Genomic DNA, 21482 nt, shown 5'->3' with positions numbered 1-21482 from the left:
TTGACCACTTCGCAAAGAACACTTTCAGTTCACAACCGCTCAGAAAAAAAAAATTTGGTAAAAATCAGACTGAAAATCAGACACTAGTAGATACACGCTTAGACTGTTAGGCACGCACACTTTGTTCCAGACTCAGCTACGAAGCTGAGCTGGAAGAGCTCTCGGCAACGGGATAAGACTAGCTGCGAGTCCTGGGGGTCTATTACGCTGCAGTAGTTGTACAACGAAGTCGTTAGTGACGTCACGGTCTTAACGCAAATTCTGAACTACCATTGTTAAAAACTTGATTTTTCTCACCGTCCGTCGTCTTGTCGTTATCAATTTTACGAAAAAGTGCCTGGGCCGAGGCAAGCGTTAGTTAAACGAAGGGATGGACAAATCAGATAATTTTCTCTGCTGCTGATAATCATCATATTCAGATTTTTTTCCAGCTAATAAGTGTATTTAGAGGAAGCAAAAAATATAAATCCCTTTCACCTTAAGTCTTAAATGCTTATTTGTACGTAAGCTAAGAATAAGTTTTAAAGACCGAACACAAAAAAATGCAAGGAAGAGACCATAGAGTTGCAAGTTGGAAAATCTGCTAGGAAAATGCTGCAGAACACATAGGAAAGAAAACGCCTGTCCTCTGTAGCTTAATGGTAGAGTACGCACCCGGCTAGTACGATGTTGATGGTTCGATTCCCCACAGAGGAATGTGACTTTTCTCTCCAATTACCTTCGCTTATTATCCAGTCATCTGTGCTTCGTATGAATTATCGTGTATTGTATATCATACAGTACGATTTATCAACGACGCGACGCTTGGATATTGTGTATGATCACCGGTAAAAGTGATAATTTTTTTAGTACTTATTAAATTTTCCAACGACTTCCTAGATGAGTCGTACAAACTCAGTCCTGTTAGAAATGCACTTATTGCACCACTGGTTTTACGAAAAATTTCGAAAAATAAATAACCCCAGGAGCCGCGACGCTGATCTTGTTGTTGATTTTGGGTCGCGGCTAAAAAAGGTTAAGAACCCCTGATATAGAACTCCATGTTCAATTCACAGCTGAATTTGAAACAAATAATGAACTATCTTTCTTGGACGAATTAGTAACTAAACAGAAATCACATTTCTAAACCTCGGTCTATCGTGAGCCTTTCTCGGTCTCACTGTCACCTCATTCCAAATCTTGTCATCCCATGCAACAGAAACTTGTGGCGTTTTGCACTTATGTAGCGAGAGTATTTAATATGTGCTCAGATCGGAACGCATTAGACCGTAAACTCTTGAATCCATGAGAGCAATTGCTAAAGATAGGGGTTCAACACTAAGATCGTTCGCGAAATGGGTAGAAAATTCATGAAAAAAGCAAGAGGAATCACTTTAAAAAATATTACAGAGAGGACACTCAAAATGAAATTGTAGCCACCCTACGATCCAATAGTCTCACTCAACATCAAACCGATTCTCAAAAAGTTTAACCTAACAACCATAGATGTGCCTACTAAAACAAACTTTAAACCCCCTAAAGATGCTATACCACAGAATAAACAATGGGACATTTATTATATTCCATGTGGTGATTGGCCGCTTGGTTACATAGTACACACAAGGAGACCCATAAAAACTAGATTAAATGCGCATGCTCGCTGTGTTAAAAATCAAGAATGTGAAAAACCCATCTCCGCTCACTGCTGACAAGAGGGCCAAGATTCAAATTACAGGAGGCGAAATGTTTTCACAAAATAAAGTCCACGGCCGATTTAGACTTCTACGAAGGCACATATATTCGGGCCTTGAAAAATAAATTAGTAAACGACAACAAATCAACACCACCGATCGCAGTGCCATGGCTTAAATCCATTAGAAGTGGGAATTATAATTCGAATAGACCAATCGGATAGCTCCATTTTGCAAGCAGCCAATCAGGATGTTGGATTGGATTGGATTTCGGTATTTACTGGCGCAAGGACCAGTCTGGTCAAACTGCGCCAAAACAAATGATTATATAAAAAATAAGAAAAATTGTCTTTTTTTGTAATGCAAAAAAAATAAATCTGCGCATGATAAAAAGCAACGTGAAACGTAAAACAATGACATGGATTGTAAAAAACTATAATTTGTTATAAAAACCAATGGCTTTAATGAATTTAAAATGTCAAGAAGTGAAAGATGACTGATCAAAAGCGGTCGTAAAATGATGACGATGTGAACAAGTAAAAGCATGAGCAATGGTCAATGGACTTTGACAATGTGGGCACTCTGGTTGACTCTCTCGTAATAACAAATATGATTGCGAGAGGCGACCATGAGCGGAGATACGGGGGGGGGAGGGGCGTGGGGGGCATTGCCCCCCAGCGTCAAAGGTGGAGTCGACTGATCTAATGTATATATGTATATATGAGCTGACATCATCATCATCATGCCTTCCCCCCAGCAATAATGACCGTGCCCCCTCCAGATTTCCAAGTCCATCTCCGCCTATGGAGTCGACTGTGTCCTATGCGTAACCGGGGAAGCAGCACTTCCTCCTTTCTGTTGGTCCTACAGCTCGAATGCCAATGGCCAAGTGTGGGCTTTATGACATGTAGTTTGTTATTTATCTGGTTATTCCAATGATTCTGCCAGCGGCGTTGCATCACTTCTCGGAGGATTGAGAAGTGGTCACTGGCAGATACCAAAAGGTTTTTGTCAATATTAGATGCTGTTCGAGCTGCGGTGTCTGCATTCTCATTGCCCGGTATTCCAACATCAGGATGTTGCAAACGACTTACATGCACGCTTTATTCTGGTCCCGACGTTTGACTTAGAGTTTTGTATTTTTCGTTTCGCCGAGCAACCGAGATTGAAGATTTGGTAATCAATCCAAGTGAGATACTCGGTCAGCGTGATGTTTCATCATGACATCCACATAGCGTGTCGAAATGCATTAGGAGTTTTTGTATTTCCTTGTATTTGCCTCATTCGTTGGTGATTTTTTGAGTATTATTTGGGAAAGTTATCTACTCTCTCTCTCTTACATAAATGTCTAGTTGTTCAGTTTTTTTAAATTCTAAAACGGGACTTTGTCCACTTTAAGCTAAAATAATGGATTTTTTTTTCATTCAGACATAGTGAAGCGTTGGAATGAAACTGCCTAATGTACATCATTAACTACATTTTTGAATATACAATACGTTTCATAGATTTCTTGAGAATTCTTCGCAGAAAAAAGAAATTCGAATCTGGTCAACTGAAAGAAACTGACGAAGAACTGAAGGGAAGGTCTTTATTTTTTATCATACATTTGTCTTCACTATAAGAAGTCGATTGCAAAAGCAGTTGTACATTCAGATGAATCACAGTGAATACTACGAACCGATTACGGAAAACGGAAATGTTTGTCAACAAGGAAGAGAGGAGAGACCACCTTTTAGCCTCCTACATAGTCTTGCAGACTTATAATGATAACTCGGGAGGAAAAAATTTTGGATAAACCATAGCTTCGGAATGCGCAAAACAAATTTCAACGGAAAAAAGACAACATTATCCAAAGTCCCGATTTCGAAAAACGAATTTTTCCCATGTTATGATGTTGGTCAGTTCCGTTCTTTGGAAAAGGGATAGTAATATCCGAATGACAACATAATCCGTGAATTTAATAAGCGGCGTCGACTGCATAAAGTTCCAAAAGTTTCGTTGTTTCTTCGTAGCGGAGTTGTTGATGAACCGTCAACAGGTTCAATGAGTCTGCGTTTTAATCCCGGTTACAAAAAGCCCTTTGCAATACTTCTAGAATTAGTTCATCAGAGGACAATAAAGTGATCACGGTGGGACAAAATGAAGCAAAAAGTTGCCGCTTTTACACGTTGTCCGATAAATGCATTCCGGCGTAAAAAGTACAAATCGAGTGATGGTAAGGATCCATGAAATTGGAGTGGCGAGTGGTAGGAAAAGACAAAGTGTTGTCTTATCGTCCAAGGGGAAGTGACCTGTTTCCCATCAGCGCGTAACTGAATCCCGTTAACTGTAGTTTTCTGAAAGAAATAAAAAAATAGATATTTTGTTTCTTTTGTTCCGCTTTTAGAACGAAATCCTTTTCTTTACAATGAAACAATATGCAGAATGAAAATGACAAGGTTAAAATAACATTTTCTGCTTTGCTCTCGTATGATCTTGATCTTCTTGTTACAATGAAAAGATGTCAGTCTTTTCTTCATTAAATGAGAAATGAAACGCGAAGATTATATTTTTACTTAAATCGCGAATTAGGCCAATGGATCCGATTTTGTTGCCATAAAAACTATTATGGCTCTCGCCGCTCTTACAAAAATGGACATTGGAATTCAGGCGCGATGCATTATCATTTTGACGGGAATGGCGTGTACTGGATCATTTTTCATGCAACCTTGAGTAATACAGTCAAAAACTACGATTGTGTACGTGCGTGTAAATATGTAAATAAAAGAGTTTTACAGCTTGTAGAACGTGTTATATTTTGGGAACTTCGATGCTATGTTTTAGGGTCACCATTTGCATAACAAAGTCAACAAGTCAACATCGTCGTAATTATGGCAAGATTTCTGAAGACTCACAAGGTTATGGTCACGTTCGATGAGCTAAAAAATAAACTCACGTAATGCTAATTAAACATGATGATCAGTAAAAAATCAATTCATTTATGACTTAAAGCAAAACGTAATTTTAAACCGACAGTCAAAAAAATCTCTGGTCAACAGCCTCTAACATATACTTTAGATATTGATGAAGCCTTGTACATTTTTGTAAAGAACTTCTTTCTAGGTAGGATTTTGATACAAATGATACAGATGATTCAAAAGGATTATGATGAATCATAATCATGACGATGTAATCTTTTTCCGATGAGGGCTATCGAAAATTTTTTATTTCATAATCAAGGAAATTTTATCGTGCACATACAGGAAAAATAAACAACATTAATTATTAAGCTACAATAATTTTAGCGTATAAATATAATTATCTCGATTTGTTATTAACCATTCGGGAATGCCCAAATAAGAACTAATTTTCGACTTCGCATACTGTGCATTTCCTGCTGTTTTCCATACATTGGACACGCATGTGAAAGTTGACTGACTGCGAATGTTGTTGCAACTTGAGCTTTTTTGCATAACTATGTGGATGGCAAGAGAAACTTCCTGTTTCGATTCAAACGAGGGTAAAAGTTATACTAAATGGTACGCATAAATCTGTCATCGAGTTGAGAAAACGGCATTTCATCCACACTCACGAACGTTGTTGCAAATGCTTATTGTCGCAGAAAAGAGGATGCGTTTTTATTTTCACAATAGGGATTATTCCAAGCGTAACCGTCAGTTCACCATGGACAGAGTTCTGGGTCGTCCAAGTCCACAAATAGGTCACGAATGCGAAGATTACTTTATAGAATCTGTCACCCCTCCCACATGAAGAAGGGAAGTGTAGACACACACAGATATTTAGTCATCGCCCAATTAACAATGGTCAAAGGGGCAAAGCTCTGATGTTTAACAGACGTACTCCGCGACTTTGCGGTTAAACATCGAGTGTCTTTAAAACGGATTCCTTTTGCTTTAAGAGGAAGTGGACATGGATTTATCTTCATAGACATGAAATCGAAAGCTTCCGACCAGTTGCTGGTGAGTGTGAATGCATTCTTCAAGGATTTTATTCGTACTAAAGGGGGTTGCTATTTTTTTTATTCCAGTTAAATATTATATCGAAGAAGAAAAGGGTATATTCTGAAAGCCTCAAGAGCGAATCTATATCTTAGATGCATCCATATCAGGATTCATTCGATTTACACTTGAGAAGTTACTTTATTGAAAAGCATTCTGCTGTCCATTGTTATACTGTATGTGTTTTTCGTATTTGTGTGCGTGGGCTTGATATTGATTGAACTTTTTTTTTTATACGATACGATAGCTACTTCATAAACGATGAAGTCATTTCTGAAAGTATAGTAATCATAATAATAGTAGACTATAGTTTGCATAAACGTTACGAGTGGGTTCGAAGTTACTAAATTTTGTACCGACACCCTGTTATATACTGTTCCCCTTGATTTATCATGTTAAATATCGGGTAGATTTTTTTTCGCAGGTGTGTGGATTTCACCGATGTTAGGGCAATTGCTTGTATGTCCATCGAAATGCTCACTCAGGTGCTGCTTGTCTTACGAATACCTTATTCAAATTTGATGCGTTAAATTAAAATGGTATTCATCCCCCCCGCCCCCCACGTAAAATATAGCTTTTCCAATTTCATAAGAGGTAAAAAAAAAAAACGTCAATAAATATCAGTAAAAAATTTGCTCCACAAAAATATAAAAAAATATTCCTTAACATTTGAAGAAAAAATTGTCGAGATATCGATAGTTAAAATTCTACTTTTCTTAAAATTTCACGGACAAATTTCTTTTCAATCATTCATTGACACCAAAAGTAATAACACCCCATCCCCTAGAAAAAAATGTCAGGATGTTGTAGAAAATGTTTTTCATTCTACTGCTGACTTATATTGAAATATCTATAGGCCACTGCCTTTGCTACCAAACTTGATAAGATACCGTTTTTGATGCAAAATTTGACTCAAACTTACAATAAAAAAACGGCGACAAGACCACAGAACATACATCTGCTGTAGGAAGTATTACCACCTATCTTCCAGATATGAAAAAGTGTCGAATGCTGCTGTTCAAAATCAGCAAACTGTACGTCCCGTTCTAATTTGTTCTAATCTGCAGAAAATGACTGTGGTGCGGCAAAAATGACTAAATGATCATTGAAACTTCACGAATGTTGTGGTGTGTTCATTGCTCATACATTGTGTGTTTTTGCTCATAGATTTTATTTTTAATGTACGAACAGAGAAACTTGTAAGCTTTTGTTCAACGATTTTTTTCTTGATCGAACTAAAACATCGCAGAGTCAATGTTCCTTAACCCTTTTTTCGCTCATGTCCCCTTTGAACCGTATTTTTTCTGATGCCCCCTTTTCAATCAGCGCCCCCAAGTTATCATCCAAGAGTAAAATATTTTCTACTCACTAAGTTTACTTCTCAAAAAATTTATAGCATTAAATTTGTTTTTATAAATAAAGTGGATCTCTTTAATCCCTAGTTAGATAACAGTCTGCTTTTCTCTTGTGTTGGATCTATTGATCGTTCTAATGGATTTTAAAAGTAGTCACACTTCTTTTCCCAACATATTCTACTTATCTCTTTAAGCGGCACAGCAGAAATCAGTTAACCCCCACCCCCCCTCAAAATGCTATATCTTTGTTAATGAAGTAGGCTTTCTTTAGATTTTCAGTAGGTGCAAACTAAGAGGTATAGGGAGAAGTTTTCCATTGAGAAATCAACTTCACAAAATGTATGGGCTTGTTAAAATAGGAGGCTTTTAAGGAGGCGGGATATCTCGTTAATGTCGCTTAAAGGGTTTAGAGACCACATTGCTCCAGTTTGAAACCATTGGCGTAGTTTATTGAATAAATTTCTTTTCTGAACCCGTGTAAGCAGTGCAGACCTCCTTTTACTTGGTGAAGCAAGATGGGTGTGATCTCTATGATCGATTTCTGCTTGACGAAACTCGCCCATTCTTATTTCGTTCGGGTTTCCATATGTGCGGGCCTTAAAATGAAATACATATACACAGCAATAATACATACAACTAAATAAATAAAACTCGTTTATCAGTATTTTTCTGATTATTTAATCCTAAGTATGGTTTTATTTTCAAAACTCAAAATGCAATAACTTTCTTTATTTATAGTTCTGTCACACATGCAATTTGTGGATCGCATTACACCAGAGCGCGTCAAAAAAAGAGTCACGGCCATCTAGTTATGGGTATCAGCAATGGGTATAGAGAGTAGGTCAACTCATATATATATAAAATGAGGGATTTTAGTGATAGATGAGGATAAGTATAGTATTCGGAGGTAGTTGATATATATCAGAAAAGTTGTCACGCAAAAAAAAAACCATGTATTTTTGATATTGTGCGTGCACAATGATGCCCGCGTCGTTTTTTGCACACGATGTATCACGTCGCATTCAAATGCTGATTGGATTCGTATCTAAAACTAGTTCAGTGAATGGATGAAATGCCTCCGCGGAAGCATTTTTTGTATGACTATTCGAATGATCTCATAAGGTAGTAAATAACAGTTGTAATAAAAATAATGTTGTAAATAATTTTTTCTCTAGCGGTGTTTTTGGTTAGGGGTTCAAATTCACGCCTTCATAATGCTCATATACATTCATTGCATTGACAAGAAAACTTGTGTTCGAAATAATACCTTTGCATGATGACAGTGGATTTTTGAATGACATCATGGTGAGTTGGTTTTTTTTCTTCAACGTAGAAAAAACATTTAACATTTCCTTCTCTCTTGAAGATTTTAAAAACATGACATTAAAGTCTCCTGGAAATTATGTACGGTATACACATAATTTTATATAATGAGTAACCTCAGAGTCGAGATGTTCATAGAATAAAAAAATAAATTTTTGTCCATTTGAACATTTCAAAATTTGGGAAGTATGAACGTGGCTGTTTTCTATTGAAAACTAAATCCTGATGATGGACAATTAAGGATTTACTGTAGGTTCTATGCCATGATCGGTTCATTGAAAACTTTAGAATAAATATATCAAATTAAATATTTTTCGCCTTAATGTCAAAACCGCTTTGCATACAACATACCGTAAAATCATAGCACGTGGTTTGTTTTTCGAGACTAGCTTATTCCGACGCAAAATCGATTTCGAACGATGTCCTCACTAAAATAAATCAAAATCGTGAATATGAAAGGTGATTCAAATGAGACAATAATTAAATTTATTTCAGTTTTTATTAATTTGAAATTTATGTTCTTCATTTCTTTCGGGTAACATATTTTTTTATTCGACATTTAATGGACGAAAATGCAAAAATTTACTATGTAAAAATTTATTGTGTGGATGAAATCGGGAAAAAAAAAGACAAAATATGAGGTGCGTGTATTGATGATAACTGATTTAGGTCATCGCAATGTGCTCATTGTTATGAAGTTTACGGTTGACACGACAGAAGTAAAATGCAACAATGATAAATAACTCAACAAATGAATAAAAAAACCATGTTTCATTTATATTTTGTCACACTCAGCGAAGAAAGAAAACATTTTTGAAACTATAAAGCCGTGTTAAAGTGAGGGCTATTGAAATGAGCGTATGACAGGATATGTATGCATTTGAAAATAAAAAACAATAACCTTCATAAAAAGACAACTTAGAATGGGTTTTATTATAATAACCGATAATAATAAAACTACATGTTATAGACTTTATTCACACGTATTCTGTAGAAATCTTGAGAATTCAGGGAAAATATCAAATATTCGTTTCATTGCTTAGGCATTTTATAACATTCCGAAAGACAATCTCGAAAAGTATAAAATTCGCCTATATTTGTTACATTCTAAGAATAAAACATTTTTTCGTTAATATTATTGATTATAAATTACTTCAAGGATAGCATACTAGTACAGGTCAGCATATTTACTTTCGAAACGTTTCTTTAGGAGTTACATTTGACTTTTCTGTATAAACTGTGCACAGGAAAGTATTTGAAAAAGTATCCAATTAACGTGTAAACCTCAGATACGTTATTTATATTGCAAAAGATTGTACAGTTGTTAAAATAAAAAAAAGAAACTTTTTATTTTGTCATCCTGTCTAAAAAATCGAATTGGAAAGTTTTTGCTCTGTCCTTTCTGAGCCCAACAAAAAAGTTCCATGTTCCAACAAAAGTGCAATATTCACAGAGGTATTCGAATTCGAAAATTGCTGAAAATGAGGGAAAGAACAGCACATGAAGCGTAGAATGAGCTTGTACGCCAGTGTACTTCTTGGGTTCTTTCCTTTATTTTTAGGGATTTTTCAAATTCAAATATCTCAGCGAATACTGCACTTAAACGCATGGATTTTTTTTGTTGCGTTCAGATGAGACAGGATAGCAACAGTCTGTATGTATCTCTCTCTAATTGGGGTTTTTAGTACAGGATGACCAAATTAAGAAGTAGTTTTTATTTTAATAACTATAGAACTCCTTGCGATATAATAATATATCTGAATTCTACACGTTATTTGGATACTTTCTAATTAGAAATATGCTTCTAAGATAAACAGTTCACAAGTTATTCCAGGATAAACAGACTTCCCCATGCACCTGTATACTTAAGATCTTGCTTACTTCCTAATTCAAGGAAGAAAGTGCATGTTTAGACTGCGTATTTTACCGTTCATACTTTATTCTAATCATGACATTCATAGATTTTCAGTAGATGCCCCTTGTTTGTATAGTGGTCCACTGTTCAGCCCTAATGATTTTTATGAAATTATACAGGGTGCATAGCAAAAACCGCACGCACCGCAAATTACTGACGAACCGTTGATCCTAGAGACATACTTCCAATTGGAAAAAGTATCCAAATAACGCGGTGCCCTCAGAAAAGTCATTCATGTTGCAAGGGGTTATACAGTTATTAAAATAAAAAAGATAACTTTTTATACAGATACCCTGTGCTCAAAAACCCAATTGAAATGTTGTCCTGTTTTTCCTGAGGCCAAAAAAAAAAAAAAAAGTTATAACAAGGAAAGGGTCCTAAAGTGCATTCCTGAAAAGTATATTCATCTCACCCAGAAACACATTAAAAAAACAAAAATTAGCGACGGAATGCAATTATGAAAGCTACAAAAAATGATTAAAAATGACAACAGTTTTCTACTCATCATCTCTCAAGCTTCTTGGCGATTATCTATAAAAATGTCTTTTCCCTAGCTTTTTTTCCTAGAAACTCTAGTTGTTTCTCTACTTCTCAGTCTGTCTTTTAATCTTGTGTTGTTTAAATGATGTCCTCTGAGACTTCAGGGTTGCGGGATTTTTAAATTCATTCTTGGCCTCTATTGGCGTTCAAAATATTAATATTTGAATTTTTTTTGATTGACCCATAATAACTCCACCGGATATTTTTATATTTTTGTGCATATTTAAATTAGTAAAATTAGCGGTAATTTTTTCGAAACTTTTACCTTTTCACCCTTTCTTGTAAGTACAAGATATATAATCCAACTGAGATATTTGAATTCAAAAAAACGGAGAAAAGGTGGGAAAAACAAGATAAATGGATAGATAAAACACGTTTTACCGGCATATATGCTGTTCCCCCCCCCCCACTTTTCTGTTTGAATGCCTCTAGGGTCAACGATTTGTCAGTAATTTGCAGTCCGTACTGTTACCACCATAGAGTAATAATAGTATATATCTTTAGTCTATGGTTGCCACTTATGCACGCTGTATATGAATGCAGCCGCAGTTTTTTTGGCTTTTAAAAATCAAACCTAAATATCGAAATTCGGTATCGAAGACCAGTACTTTTGCTTGTGCTGAGGAAGAAATGGAGATCAGCATGTGTGTCCACCAAAACGAATTCCAGCTCATAAAAGGGAACCACAATCAGAAAATGAGATGCCCTGGACTATGTTTATCGATGTTTCAGCATTTTTACACATGAAAATCCTTCGACTTTCCTACTGCAACGCGAATTTAGACTGATCAGTAAATGGGACTGCAATATCCAATCGTCTAAGGTTGTGGAAATAAAAATTAAGGACAAACAAAAAATCCCCATATCTTGAAACCTAGAGGACGTAAATTTACAAAAACACCAGTAGCGTGTCCGGAAAATTCACCGACAACAATTCACCGCCTGAAAATTCACCGACCAACAATTCACCGCTAGGAAAATTCACCGCCATGCAATTCACCGCTAGGAAAATTCACCGCCATGCAATTCACCGCTAGGAAAACTTCAGATGTGAATTTCTGTTCGATGAGAGTCAGTTAGGGAGGGAGTGAGTGAGCGATTGAGTTACTGAGTAAGTGAGAGAGGAGTGAGTGAGTGACCTAGTGAGTATGTGAGTGAGTGACCGAGGGAGTACGTGAGTGAGTGACCTAGTGAGTATGTGAGTGAGTGAGTGAGTACGTGAGTGAGTGACCTAGTGAGTATGTGAGTGACCTAGTGAATGAATGAGTGATTAAGTGATTGAATGAGTGACCAGTGATTAAGTGATTGAGTGAGTGACCAGTGATTAAGTGATTGAGCGAGTGACCAGTGATTAAGTGATTGAGCGAGTGACCAGTGATTGAGCGAGTGACCAGTGATTAAGTGATTGAGCGAGTGACCAGTGATTAAGTGATTGCGCGAGTCACCAGTGATTAAGTGATTGAGCGAGTGACCAGCGAATTAGTTAGTTTTAACCTAGTAGTGTCACAAACGATTAAAAAATCCGATTGTTCTACATTACAATATCGACCTAATGGTATATTTATAGCTTCAGCGGTTTCCACTCGGCGTGATTCCAACGTATGACCCCTTCATTATTGAACCCCCCCATGAACCCCTTAGGAGTCGAATATGGAAAAAACCTTTTTAGTCAGTTCACGTCGTGAAACAAAACTATTCACAAAATTTGATTTTTACAGCTTCAGCGGCTCGGCGATGATGAATCAGTCAGGACATGTTATTTTATATGCAGTATATAGATGTAGACATGCACTAAAACGGGATTTCTGGAAGTTCATCACCCATGGGGATCATGAGGTGTTAAAGTGGTATAGGAGGAATCATCGCTGAGTAAATCTGAGATTGCAGAATCCACACCAATGAAGTCGCTCGCTGGTAACAGCTAGTTAGTGAAAAAATAATCCATTGCTTACTGATGATCAACAATGTTTTTTATAGTGATAACAGGTTATTAAAGTGATAACAGGAGATGATTTTAAGTATTAGGGAGTTAATTCATCGCGTATCCACTTACTTTATTATCTTTTATTTATCTGTTATTATTCCTTTTAACGTTTCATCACAAGATTCTGAGTGAAATATAGAGTAAATGGAATTATTGAATATATTCTCTAGTGCAACAGCAATTTGTAATTTCTTCCGTATCACCTCAATTTTTATTTAATAAAGTCATTATTAAAACTTTCCGCCATATCTTTAAGATCACTCACTCACTTATTCACTGGGTCACTCACTCACCTACTCACTGGATCACTCACTAGATCATTCACTTACTCACTGGATCACTCACTAGATCATTCACTTACTCACTGGATCACTCACTAGATCATTCACTTACTCACTGGGTCACTCACTCACCTACTCACTGGATCACTCACTAGATCATTCACTTACTCACTGGATCACTCACTAGATCATTCACTTACTCACTGGGTCACTCACTAGATCATTCACTCACTCACTGGGTCACTCACTAGATCATTCACTTACTCACTGGGTCACTCACTTATTCACTAGATCATTCACTTACTCACTAGATCACTCATCCACTCAGTAGCTCACTCACTCTCTCACTCACTCGCTCATGGACTCAGTAGCTTGCTTGCTTACACAATCACTCACTCCCTCAATCTCTCGCTCACTGACTCAGTAACTCAATCGCTCACTCACTTGCTCAATCCTTCGCTGAATTGTTGGCGGCGAATTTTCCGTAAACCCACAAGTAGAGCTAAATATTCTTTCTTGAAAACTTGGATGAGTAGGCCTACTGCACTTTTTCAGAAAAAAAGTTGAAATTATAGTGAAGGTCAGATTTTTTAAAAAAGTATATTAAACCTTTTTTTTCTTTTTTTTTTCTCTTCTCTTTTTCTTTCCCTTCTTTCCCCTTTTCTTTCAATTCAGTTTTGTTACATAAAATACAAGATGAGACAAAGAATCAGCCAAGGGTTCTAGAGACCCATACTGGTTGATACATTACAGGTTCATAATGAATACTAATGAACACAGTCTATTAGTATTCTAAATGAATTAACGTAACTATTGAAAATTAATACAATATATACGAAAACTGGCTGCATGAAGAGATATTGATGTTTAGAAAAGGAAAATCCATCTCTGCCCTCACGGGGACTAGAGCCCCGGACGAGTGCTCTACCACTAAGTCATGAAAGCAAGTGAAATATTCCCTCGTAACAGCATATATACAGGGTGTTTCAAAACGAATCACACGATTTGAAATGCGTATAATACAAAAAATATTGAACATAGACACTTAAGATTAATTTTATATTACATGGCTAATCATAAAGTTTTTTTACACACCAAATTAGAGGTGCTCACAATATGCCCACCTTGGGATGCACGGCATATGTCTACATTGTAGTCACGTTCGTCCCAAACTTTTGCGAGCATGTTTGCATCCACTCCGAGAGAAATTCTGTGGCTTTCGTGCGAAACTTTGCCGGATACGATACACATTTTCGTCAGACATGCGGGGACGGCCAGGGGATTGACACAGACATTCCGTTTCTCGGAATCGTTACCACCATCGCCTAATACTCTGAGCGATAGGAAGATCAACACCAGGATATTGTTGACAAAAAGCACGATGAAAAGTTTTTACAGACTCACACTTCGCGAAGTTTAGAAGACAAAACGATTTCTGTTGTGCAGTCGCTATCTTGAGAAACGCTGAAGTGACGGCCGAAGGAAGAGCGTTAGCGCTCACTATCTGTCGGCAACTGCGTGAGACTCGAGACTTTCCTCTTTCTGCCTATACATTATTCGAACAAAACGGATTAAAAGCTTGATGGTTATGTTTTTTTTTTTTTTAAATTGGATGATTCTTTTTGAAACACCCTGTATTATATTTTCTCACGTGTACAGGTTATCCCATCAAGACCACCCAAACTCTGCACAGTCAGATTCCCGCTTGGAGTACATGAAAAAATGCCCAAACAACTGTACCTGTACGACCCATAGTTTTTGAGAAAAATGCGAAGAAAAGCATGTGCATGCGCGCCGTAGAATGACGTCAAGCCGTCGTTTAAATCGCCTGACAATCGGGAAACGGCCAGGGGATTTCCCTTTACACAGACAACCCGTGCTTCGGAATTGTTTATACCATCTCCTAATGCTCTGAGCGGTAGGAAGTTCAAAAACAGGGCATTGTCGACGAAAAGCACGATTAACAGTTGTTATGGACTCACACTTCACGAAGCTTAGAACACAAAACGATTTCTATGGTGCAGTCGCCATCTTGACAAACACTGAAGTTGCGGCCGAAGGAAGAGTGTTAGCGTTACCTGCGTGAAACTCTTTTCGTTTTCCTCTTTTTCCCCTCAGATTTCCCTCTTTCTACCTATATATATATATACATATAACAACTGGATTATATACACTCATGTCCATAAATTAAGGATAATTCAGAATCACACGGAAATCGACATTCCTGCAACGATGAGCTTTACTGACAATCATGTGTACGTAATATGAATTTTGTATGATGCATCTCTTTTTCTCTGTTATAACTGCGTATTCGTACCAAAATTCAATAAAATCTGTCCATTAGTTTTTCAGAAATTCGACATAATGAGCTAATTCTCTTAATTTTGCACACGTGTGAGTGTGTATTAAATTATACATTCAGCTGATAGAGCTCGCATAAAGGCCACCAGATGGTGACATATGTATAGGGAAAGGCGTCCTCTCTATTTGTTAATATGTACAAAGTTATATATGGAAAACTGGCTGTATGAAGAGAAGAAAGCAAAATTATTTTCGGAAACAATAAAAGTTCTGCTGAAAAATTGAATAATCAAGAGAAACATACTTTTCTTTTCTATAATCCTCATATGTAATTCGTAATGTAATTGATTAAATCTTGTTGTGGAATCCCACTGATTTGTGACAACGAAATTTTTCTGAAAATTTTATTACTTTGATCATAATCTAATATAATGCTCCAAATTCAGTTTTTCTGTACCTTTGCAGCTGCACTTGAATATGAAAAAAATTGCAGAAAAATGCGGATTTCAAAAGGCAAAAAAAAAACTATCTATCAAACTACGGTATATAATCAGACTACAGTATATAATACAGAATATAATCAGTATATGACCTATATGTAATAATAATTTCGAATTTGTTGATGCAGTTAAGGCAAATGACTACTACTAAACCAGACATACACTTCGTCCGTATTCCTCTGTGGAACTTCTAACGAATTAGTACATGTTGGAATGTGTGTATACGTATAGTGAATCTTCCGTGGAGTTTTTTCTGTGTAATGCTTGTTATGTGTCGTGCAAGCCATCTGCAATCAGTTTTTTTAAACTATTCTCAACTCGTAGTGAGCGAAGTGTAACGAATTAATAATTATACCGTTGTAGGTATGTTGCCCTCTGCGGCGAGCCTTTTTAAGGGAGATCGGCTCGCATTCACGCCTCGAAGTTGGGAACCGCAGAAAACCAACTTCAGCCGACCACTAAGGCAACTGACTACGTGCACTTTCTTTTTAAATACTCTGATTTTCAGAAAACAAGTGAGGTTTGAATCAAAATACTGTATGAAATAAGGAAATCCAGTGAAATTTCTGAAATATCTCTGAAACTTTTTCAGATATTGTAAATGATGCCCTGAAAATTGGCTCATTTTCAGTACTTACATTGTACATTGAAAAACACACAATTTATTTGAATAGTTTTGATGCTGTATGTTTCTATGACTGTCATCTGTGCAATGAACTAAAAGTTTTAAGATGCACGAAATATTATTTGAGATATGGAAGTGTTTTCGTGAAACAATACATGAAAAAAAAATTTTCACAAAAAACTTCAAATTTTTTTATTCAAACAGCTGTAAAATATTAAGTTCTGAACCTATGAGCAAGTTCCTAGTTCATGGCACAGCTAAAGTTATCTGGAACGCTGTTGAATAATTTCATGAGAATATCTTGCATAGTTTTGAGAAATTAGGTTTCGCGTGGAATAAAGTAACGCAAAAATGAATCTTCAAAAAACGCGTTGAAAATTGTTTGTTGCCTGCGAAACCGTTGTCCCAGATGGTTTGAATCAGTTATAACTTTGTTGTTACTTATTGCATGTACAAGAATAAAATAGTTTTGGATTCTGTGTAAAACATTCTTTTCTAAATAAATTTATAAAACCATTTTCGGAAATTTTCGAAAAAATCGTCATTCGAACGTAGTCAGTTGCCTTAAAAACGCTCGCAACATTAAATTGAAAATTTACTTTTTTTGTTATTTTCTTGCAAGTTTTGTACATAATGTTATTTTTTGTAACTTTGCATTTTCATCCAAATGTTTGAGGCAGGCTATAATTAAACATAATTATTTAGTACCTCCGATCAGAAAGGCCTCCATTTTTTTACCAAATGCAAGGATGGCCCTCATTAATACCCAATCATTGGCTGTGTTACCACAGTTTCGTTTAAAAATTATGATTTTTCTTTTTCCACCTGTGTTTTTAACCTCTTTTTATATTCATCAGCTTTTTTCATTTTATTGTAATAATTTGATTGTACAAATGAGCAGCTGTAGCGACTTTCTCCACATCAAAAACTTATTTCCCATTTTTTTGCCCCTTGTGTATGTATGAATTTGTATATAGCTTGTATTTTATATAATTTTGTGCTGTGTATATACAACTCTATATAAAATCCTTTTTTTAGAAGATTTTGGCAGTATTGGTTGGAGCAGTTGCGCTGTGGCATGTACGGATTGCTGTAGCCGCTGATGATGAATTCACAGATTCACAATCTGAAAGCGGTACCGGTAGAAACGCTTACAGCAGACAACGTATGACGTTTTAGGAAATTTATAATATTTTAATTACTATAAGAAAGTGCACGTTAATTTGAGAATTTAATTAGCTAAAAAAGTATTGTATCTGACGTTTACTTTTTAAATGAATACTATTGACTTTAATATGGGATTGAATGCACATAACAAGTTATATACTATAATTGCCATATTTCCAAATTAATCATATATCTGCTTTACCTTTGAACTGCTTCCATAGCTTTTGGATGATGGCCTTAGTGGTCTGCGTAATCATCCTCTGATGATTTGAATTGGCTTTCTTTTTCAGGTGAAATCCTTAAAATGGCGTATAGGACAGTGAACGAATATATGCACTAATTTTTTCCCGTTTTGTGAAAGGGTTGATTGTACTGTAGTCCTCTTCCCTTTTTTCGATTTTATTTGATCGATGCAACGTCTGAGTTGGAGTGTCTTCTCTCTCTAAATTATAAATAGTTGCTTAAAAAAAGGAAATTTTCCCGCTTGCGCATAGGAAGAAGCGTGATCTCCAATTGCATGTGCACTTAAAGGGTTAAATAGTCAGAACTTTTTACACGAGCAAATCAGGAATACCTTTTTCAGTTATCTCGCTTGCTTCTGAGAATGATACATGGCGTCTACAGAATAAATTGCTGCAGCGTTAACCAGTTAGAAAAACCAGTTTTTCTGAACCTGCGAATAAGAAAAATAATAAAAAAGTAAAGAGAGAGCCAAAACATTTTCACTATACGTCATTTTAAGAACTTTGAAGCATCTATTTTAATTCAAATGGACAATAAATAACTAAGCAGTCATCTGTGCTATCGTAAACAAGCGATTAGATCAGTTTGAGAGTTTTAGAGAAGCAATAGTAATAGTCTGGGTGGATAACTGCATTTAACGTTGCTATGTTATATCTTGTGTGTGAAGTTCTTAGCTCAGAGTTACACCCAACTGAGAGAGAGAAAATGATTTACATGAGTTCGGAAATTGTTGAATTACATAAAAAAATTGTTAATTTCTTATTTGTCGTAGAGAACGTAGAAAATGTTTACAATTATTTTGTATCTATGAACGTTGAACTATTTCAATCGAATGATCCTTGCATATTCATTTTTTTATAGTGTTTATCCAAGCAAGGCCATGCGTAACACCAGATCGAAAACCTGGAGTTTGTGGACCTGTTGCAAGATGCCCTCAACTTTTATTGTCCATAGGAAGATTGGGGAGGTCAATGTGTTTCCAAAATTTGTTCGTACTAGGAGTTTGTTGTCCTGTAACCTTACAACAGGTGAGATCCTGAACTGCAAAAGTACTAATCTCAAATGAAACACACGCGAAGTCGAACTTCAATGGATACCATTGAATCGAAAATCATAATATCCATTTATTTAGTCATGCAAAAAGATGTACTTTATTACAAAATTGCTGAAATATTGTTTACACACGTCAATTTGTACTTCAAACACAATATGTGCAAGTAGATGGACAAGAAATAGTACTAAAATTTTTTAACTACACTAAAAGAGTGATAATTACTTTGAGTTTGAAGATTTCGGACTGTGAAATTAAACATTCAGTTGAATGGTTTTATTTCAGTGTTTGAAAAGGGAACCAACTTATCTTATTTTCAATTGAAATCCTAAACAGATCTAGACAAGGACTACTGAATGTTCCTTTCAACCGGATCATTCCCGTTATCGACTTACTGAGGTCCGACTGTACTTTTGTAACCGATCTGCTTATGAAGAAGCATCCCAATATCAATGTTTTGTTATCTTTACCAACTGTAATTATTTCATAAGATATGGCAAATATGCCGCTCTTGAAAGTGATATGCATAGTTCTCAAGCATCCAAGTTCGAACAAATGCGGTAGATAACGATTGTATAATGACCCAGATTATCGAAGTAAAAGTGAAAGTCGTGTTAGGAGTGCGACATCTATGAGAGAGAGATCCGCTTATAATTTCCCCTTCTAGGAATTGCTCCATTGAGCAATGTGGTCAGCACAATATCTAGATTTCGGGATCCAGGTCGAAGTAGCTCGGCGCGACAATAATGACGAAGTGAAAAACCTATAGCAAGGGCACAATTTACTTCCTTACTTGCATATAAGAAGCAGTGTAAATAACATACTCTATTTTTTCTTTCTTTTCCTAATTTATAATTTGATTAGACTCGTTTCAAGCGGAAATTGTCTGAAACTGATCACGTTCGAGCTTTCACTTTAGCATACGATCTGCTACCAAAACAAGAGATACACACCAAATCTTGTTCAAAATGGGTTCATGTTCGTTATAACTGTTTATTTTTCAAAATATCATAAGCTGAATATTTCAATGCATACAAACATAAACACTAGACTTGCATACAGCGCTTAGATATGAAACGTTATGCTCTGATAAAATGAAAAAAAGAGGAGGTAAATTATAGATTAAGGTAATTCAGGAGAAAGTAGACGGATCGATTTTCGTATTCGCGTAAAATATTCTAACCGACACAAACTGTCAGCTAAATAACAATGAGTGAAAACTCTAAGCAAATGAAACTTGGATCATTTCAAATGTGATCCAAGTTTCTCTCGCCTAGTTTATGTATAACAGCAAGGACCAACTTTATATGAGAAACCTAGTCACTTGTATATGTAACTCGTATTATAAAGAATATTTGTGAAATGTAGGATTACAGTTAATTTTTAAAATTTTTGACCGATGTGGAGATATTGAATGCGTACAATAATAGAGATCTGTGACACTAACAAGTTTTAAAGTAGAACCATAAATTTATTCACAACTTGATAAGATTTTTATGTCTACGAAGTTTTCAGGTTATACGCTTAAAAAGAGTTTTAAATCAAGCATAATGGATATTTATAGCGGAACAAAGCAGTTTTGGGTAGAAAATTCGAAACAAGGTTATAACATATTATGGTGACAGGCCAAAGAACAATCACTTTCATAAGTAAAAAGCACCGATTTTCTTCATTTTTCCGTTACATTAGAAAATTTAATACACAAACCAAAGTTTTCGAATTCAAAACAGCTTCTGAAAAAAAATAAAAATGAAGAACTACATTTTGATTTAAAAATAAATTTAATGGACTCTATCCATAAAGAAAGTCAAGTGTAATTCAGAAGATAATTCCACCATAACTAGAGTCAGAACTTCCTTTAGAAAATTGGAAAAAGAATAAAAAGAATTAGGGTGTCATCCGTTTTGTGTGTAAAGGATTATTTCTTTTTTTCTAAATTCTCTGACGTGATACAATGTGTAAAATGGGAAAGAAAAGGATTGAATAGTTAGACTTTATTTCCGCTTCCCTTAACCCACTAGGTAAAACAATTTCAGCAAAGACCACCTCCGCTTAGAATAAGATGCGGGAAAATCGAGACTTCACGTTATGGATCACTAATCAGTAGCATTGCTAAATTTCTAAACGAATCTTTTGTATAGAAAAAAATCTTATAATCTTCGAATACACGACAGAAAATATTACTAGATAGGTGAAGGTAACTAGTGAGTGAAATGATTTTACTGAATTTATTTTTTAGTGCAGTATGACTTGACATGTCCTTGAGCTATAAGCAAAATTCAATTCTGAGTTTACCAGAAAAAATGATGTAGTATCATGAAAACAATATATGATATACGGTGTATGTTAATGACTGAGCTTATACACTGTTAAAAAAGAAAAAAAAATTCTTTGTCCAAAGAAATTCGAATTTGTTTCAAATAAAAGATTAATTAAAAAAAGATATCCGTAACATGTTACGGTTACATATGATAATCGATTAAGAAAACTATCTACAGAAATCTCAACTGCAATAGTTGCTAGAGAGAT

At 35.7% G+C, this 21482-nt stretch overlaps 1 protein-coding gene across 3 annotated transcripts in view; it reads left to right on the top strand.

The window, feature by feature from the left end:
* Positions 1-5444: 5444 nt before the first annotated feature.
* LOC149072114 (clotting factor G beta subunit-like) overlaps positions 5445-21482 on the top strand; it is a 43228-nt gene continuing 27190 nt past the window's right edge. Inside the window, exons 1-3 of one of the 3 annotated variants that reach the window (XM_089246989.1) lie at positions 5445-5629; positions 17534-17657; positions 18764-18930. In XM_089246989.1, coding sequence (XP_089103115.1) covers positions 5600-5629; positions 17534-17657; positions 18764-18930 — 321 coding nt within the window. In that variant the 5' untranslated portion in view covers positions 5445-5599. Of the gene's footprint in view, positions 5630-8184; positions 8329-17530; positions 17658-18763; positions 18931-21482 lie in introns of those variants that run through there. The other 2 variants (XM_089246988.1, XM_089246990.1) reach the window with 2 other exon arrangements.

This window comes from Pholcus phalangioides, unplaced genomic scaffold (assembly GCF_987345545.1).
Source record: "Pholcus phalangioides strain wild (caught in Gottingen) unplaced genomic scaffold, Ppha-v1.0 ptg000017l_1, whole genome shotgun sequence".
In the NCBI taxonomy this organism is placed as follows: domain Eukaryota; kingdom Metazoa; phylum Arthropoda; class Arachnida; order Araneae; family Pholcidae; genus Pholcus; species Pholcus phalangioides.
Note: the sequence above shows the minus strand (reverse complement) of the source record. Positions and strands in the feature narration are given on the sequence as shown.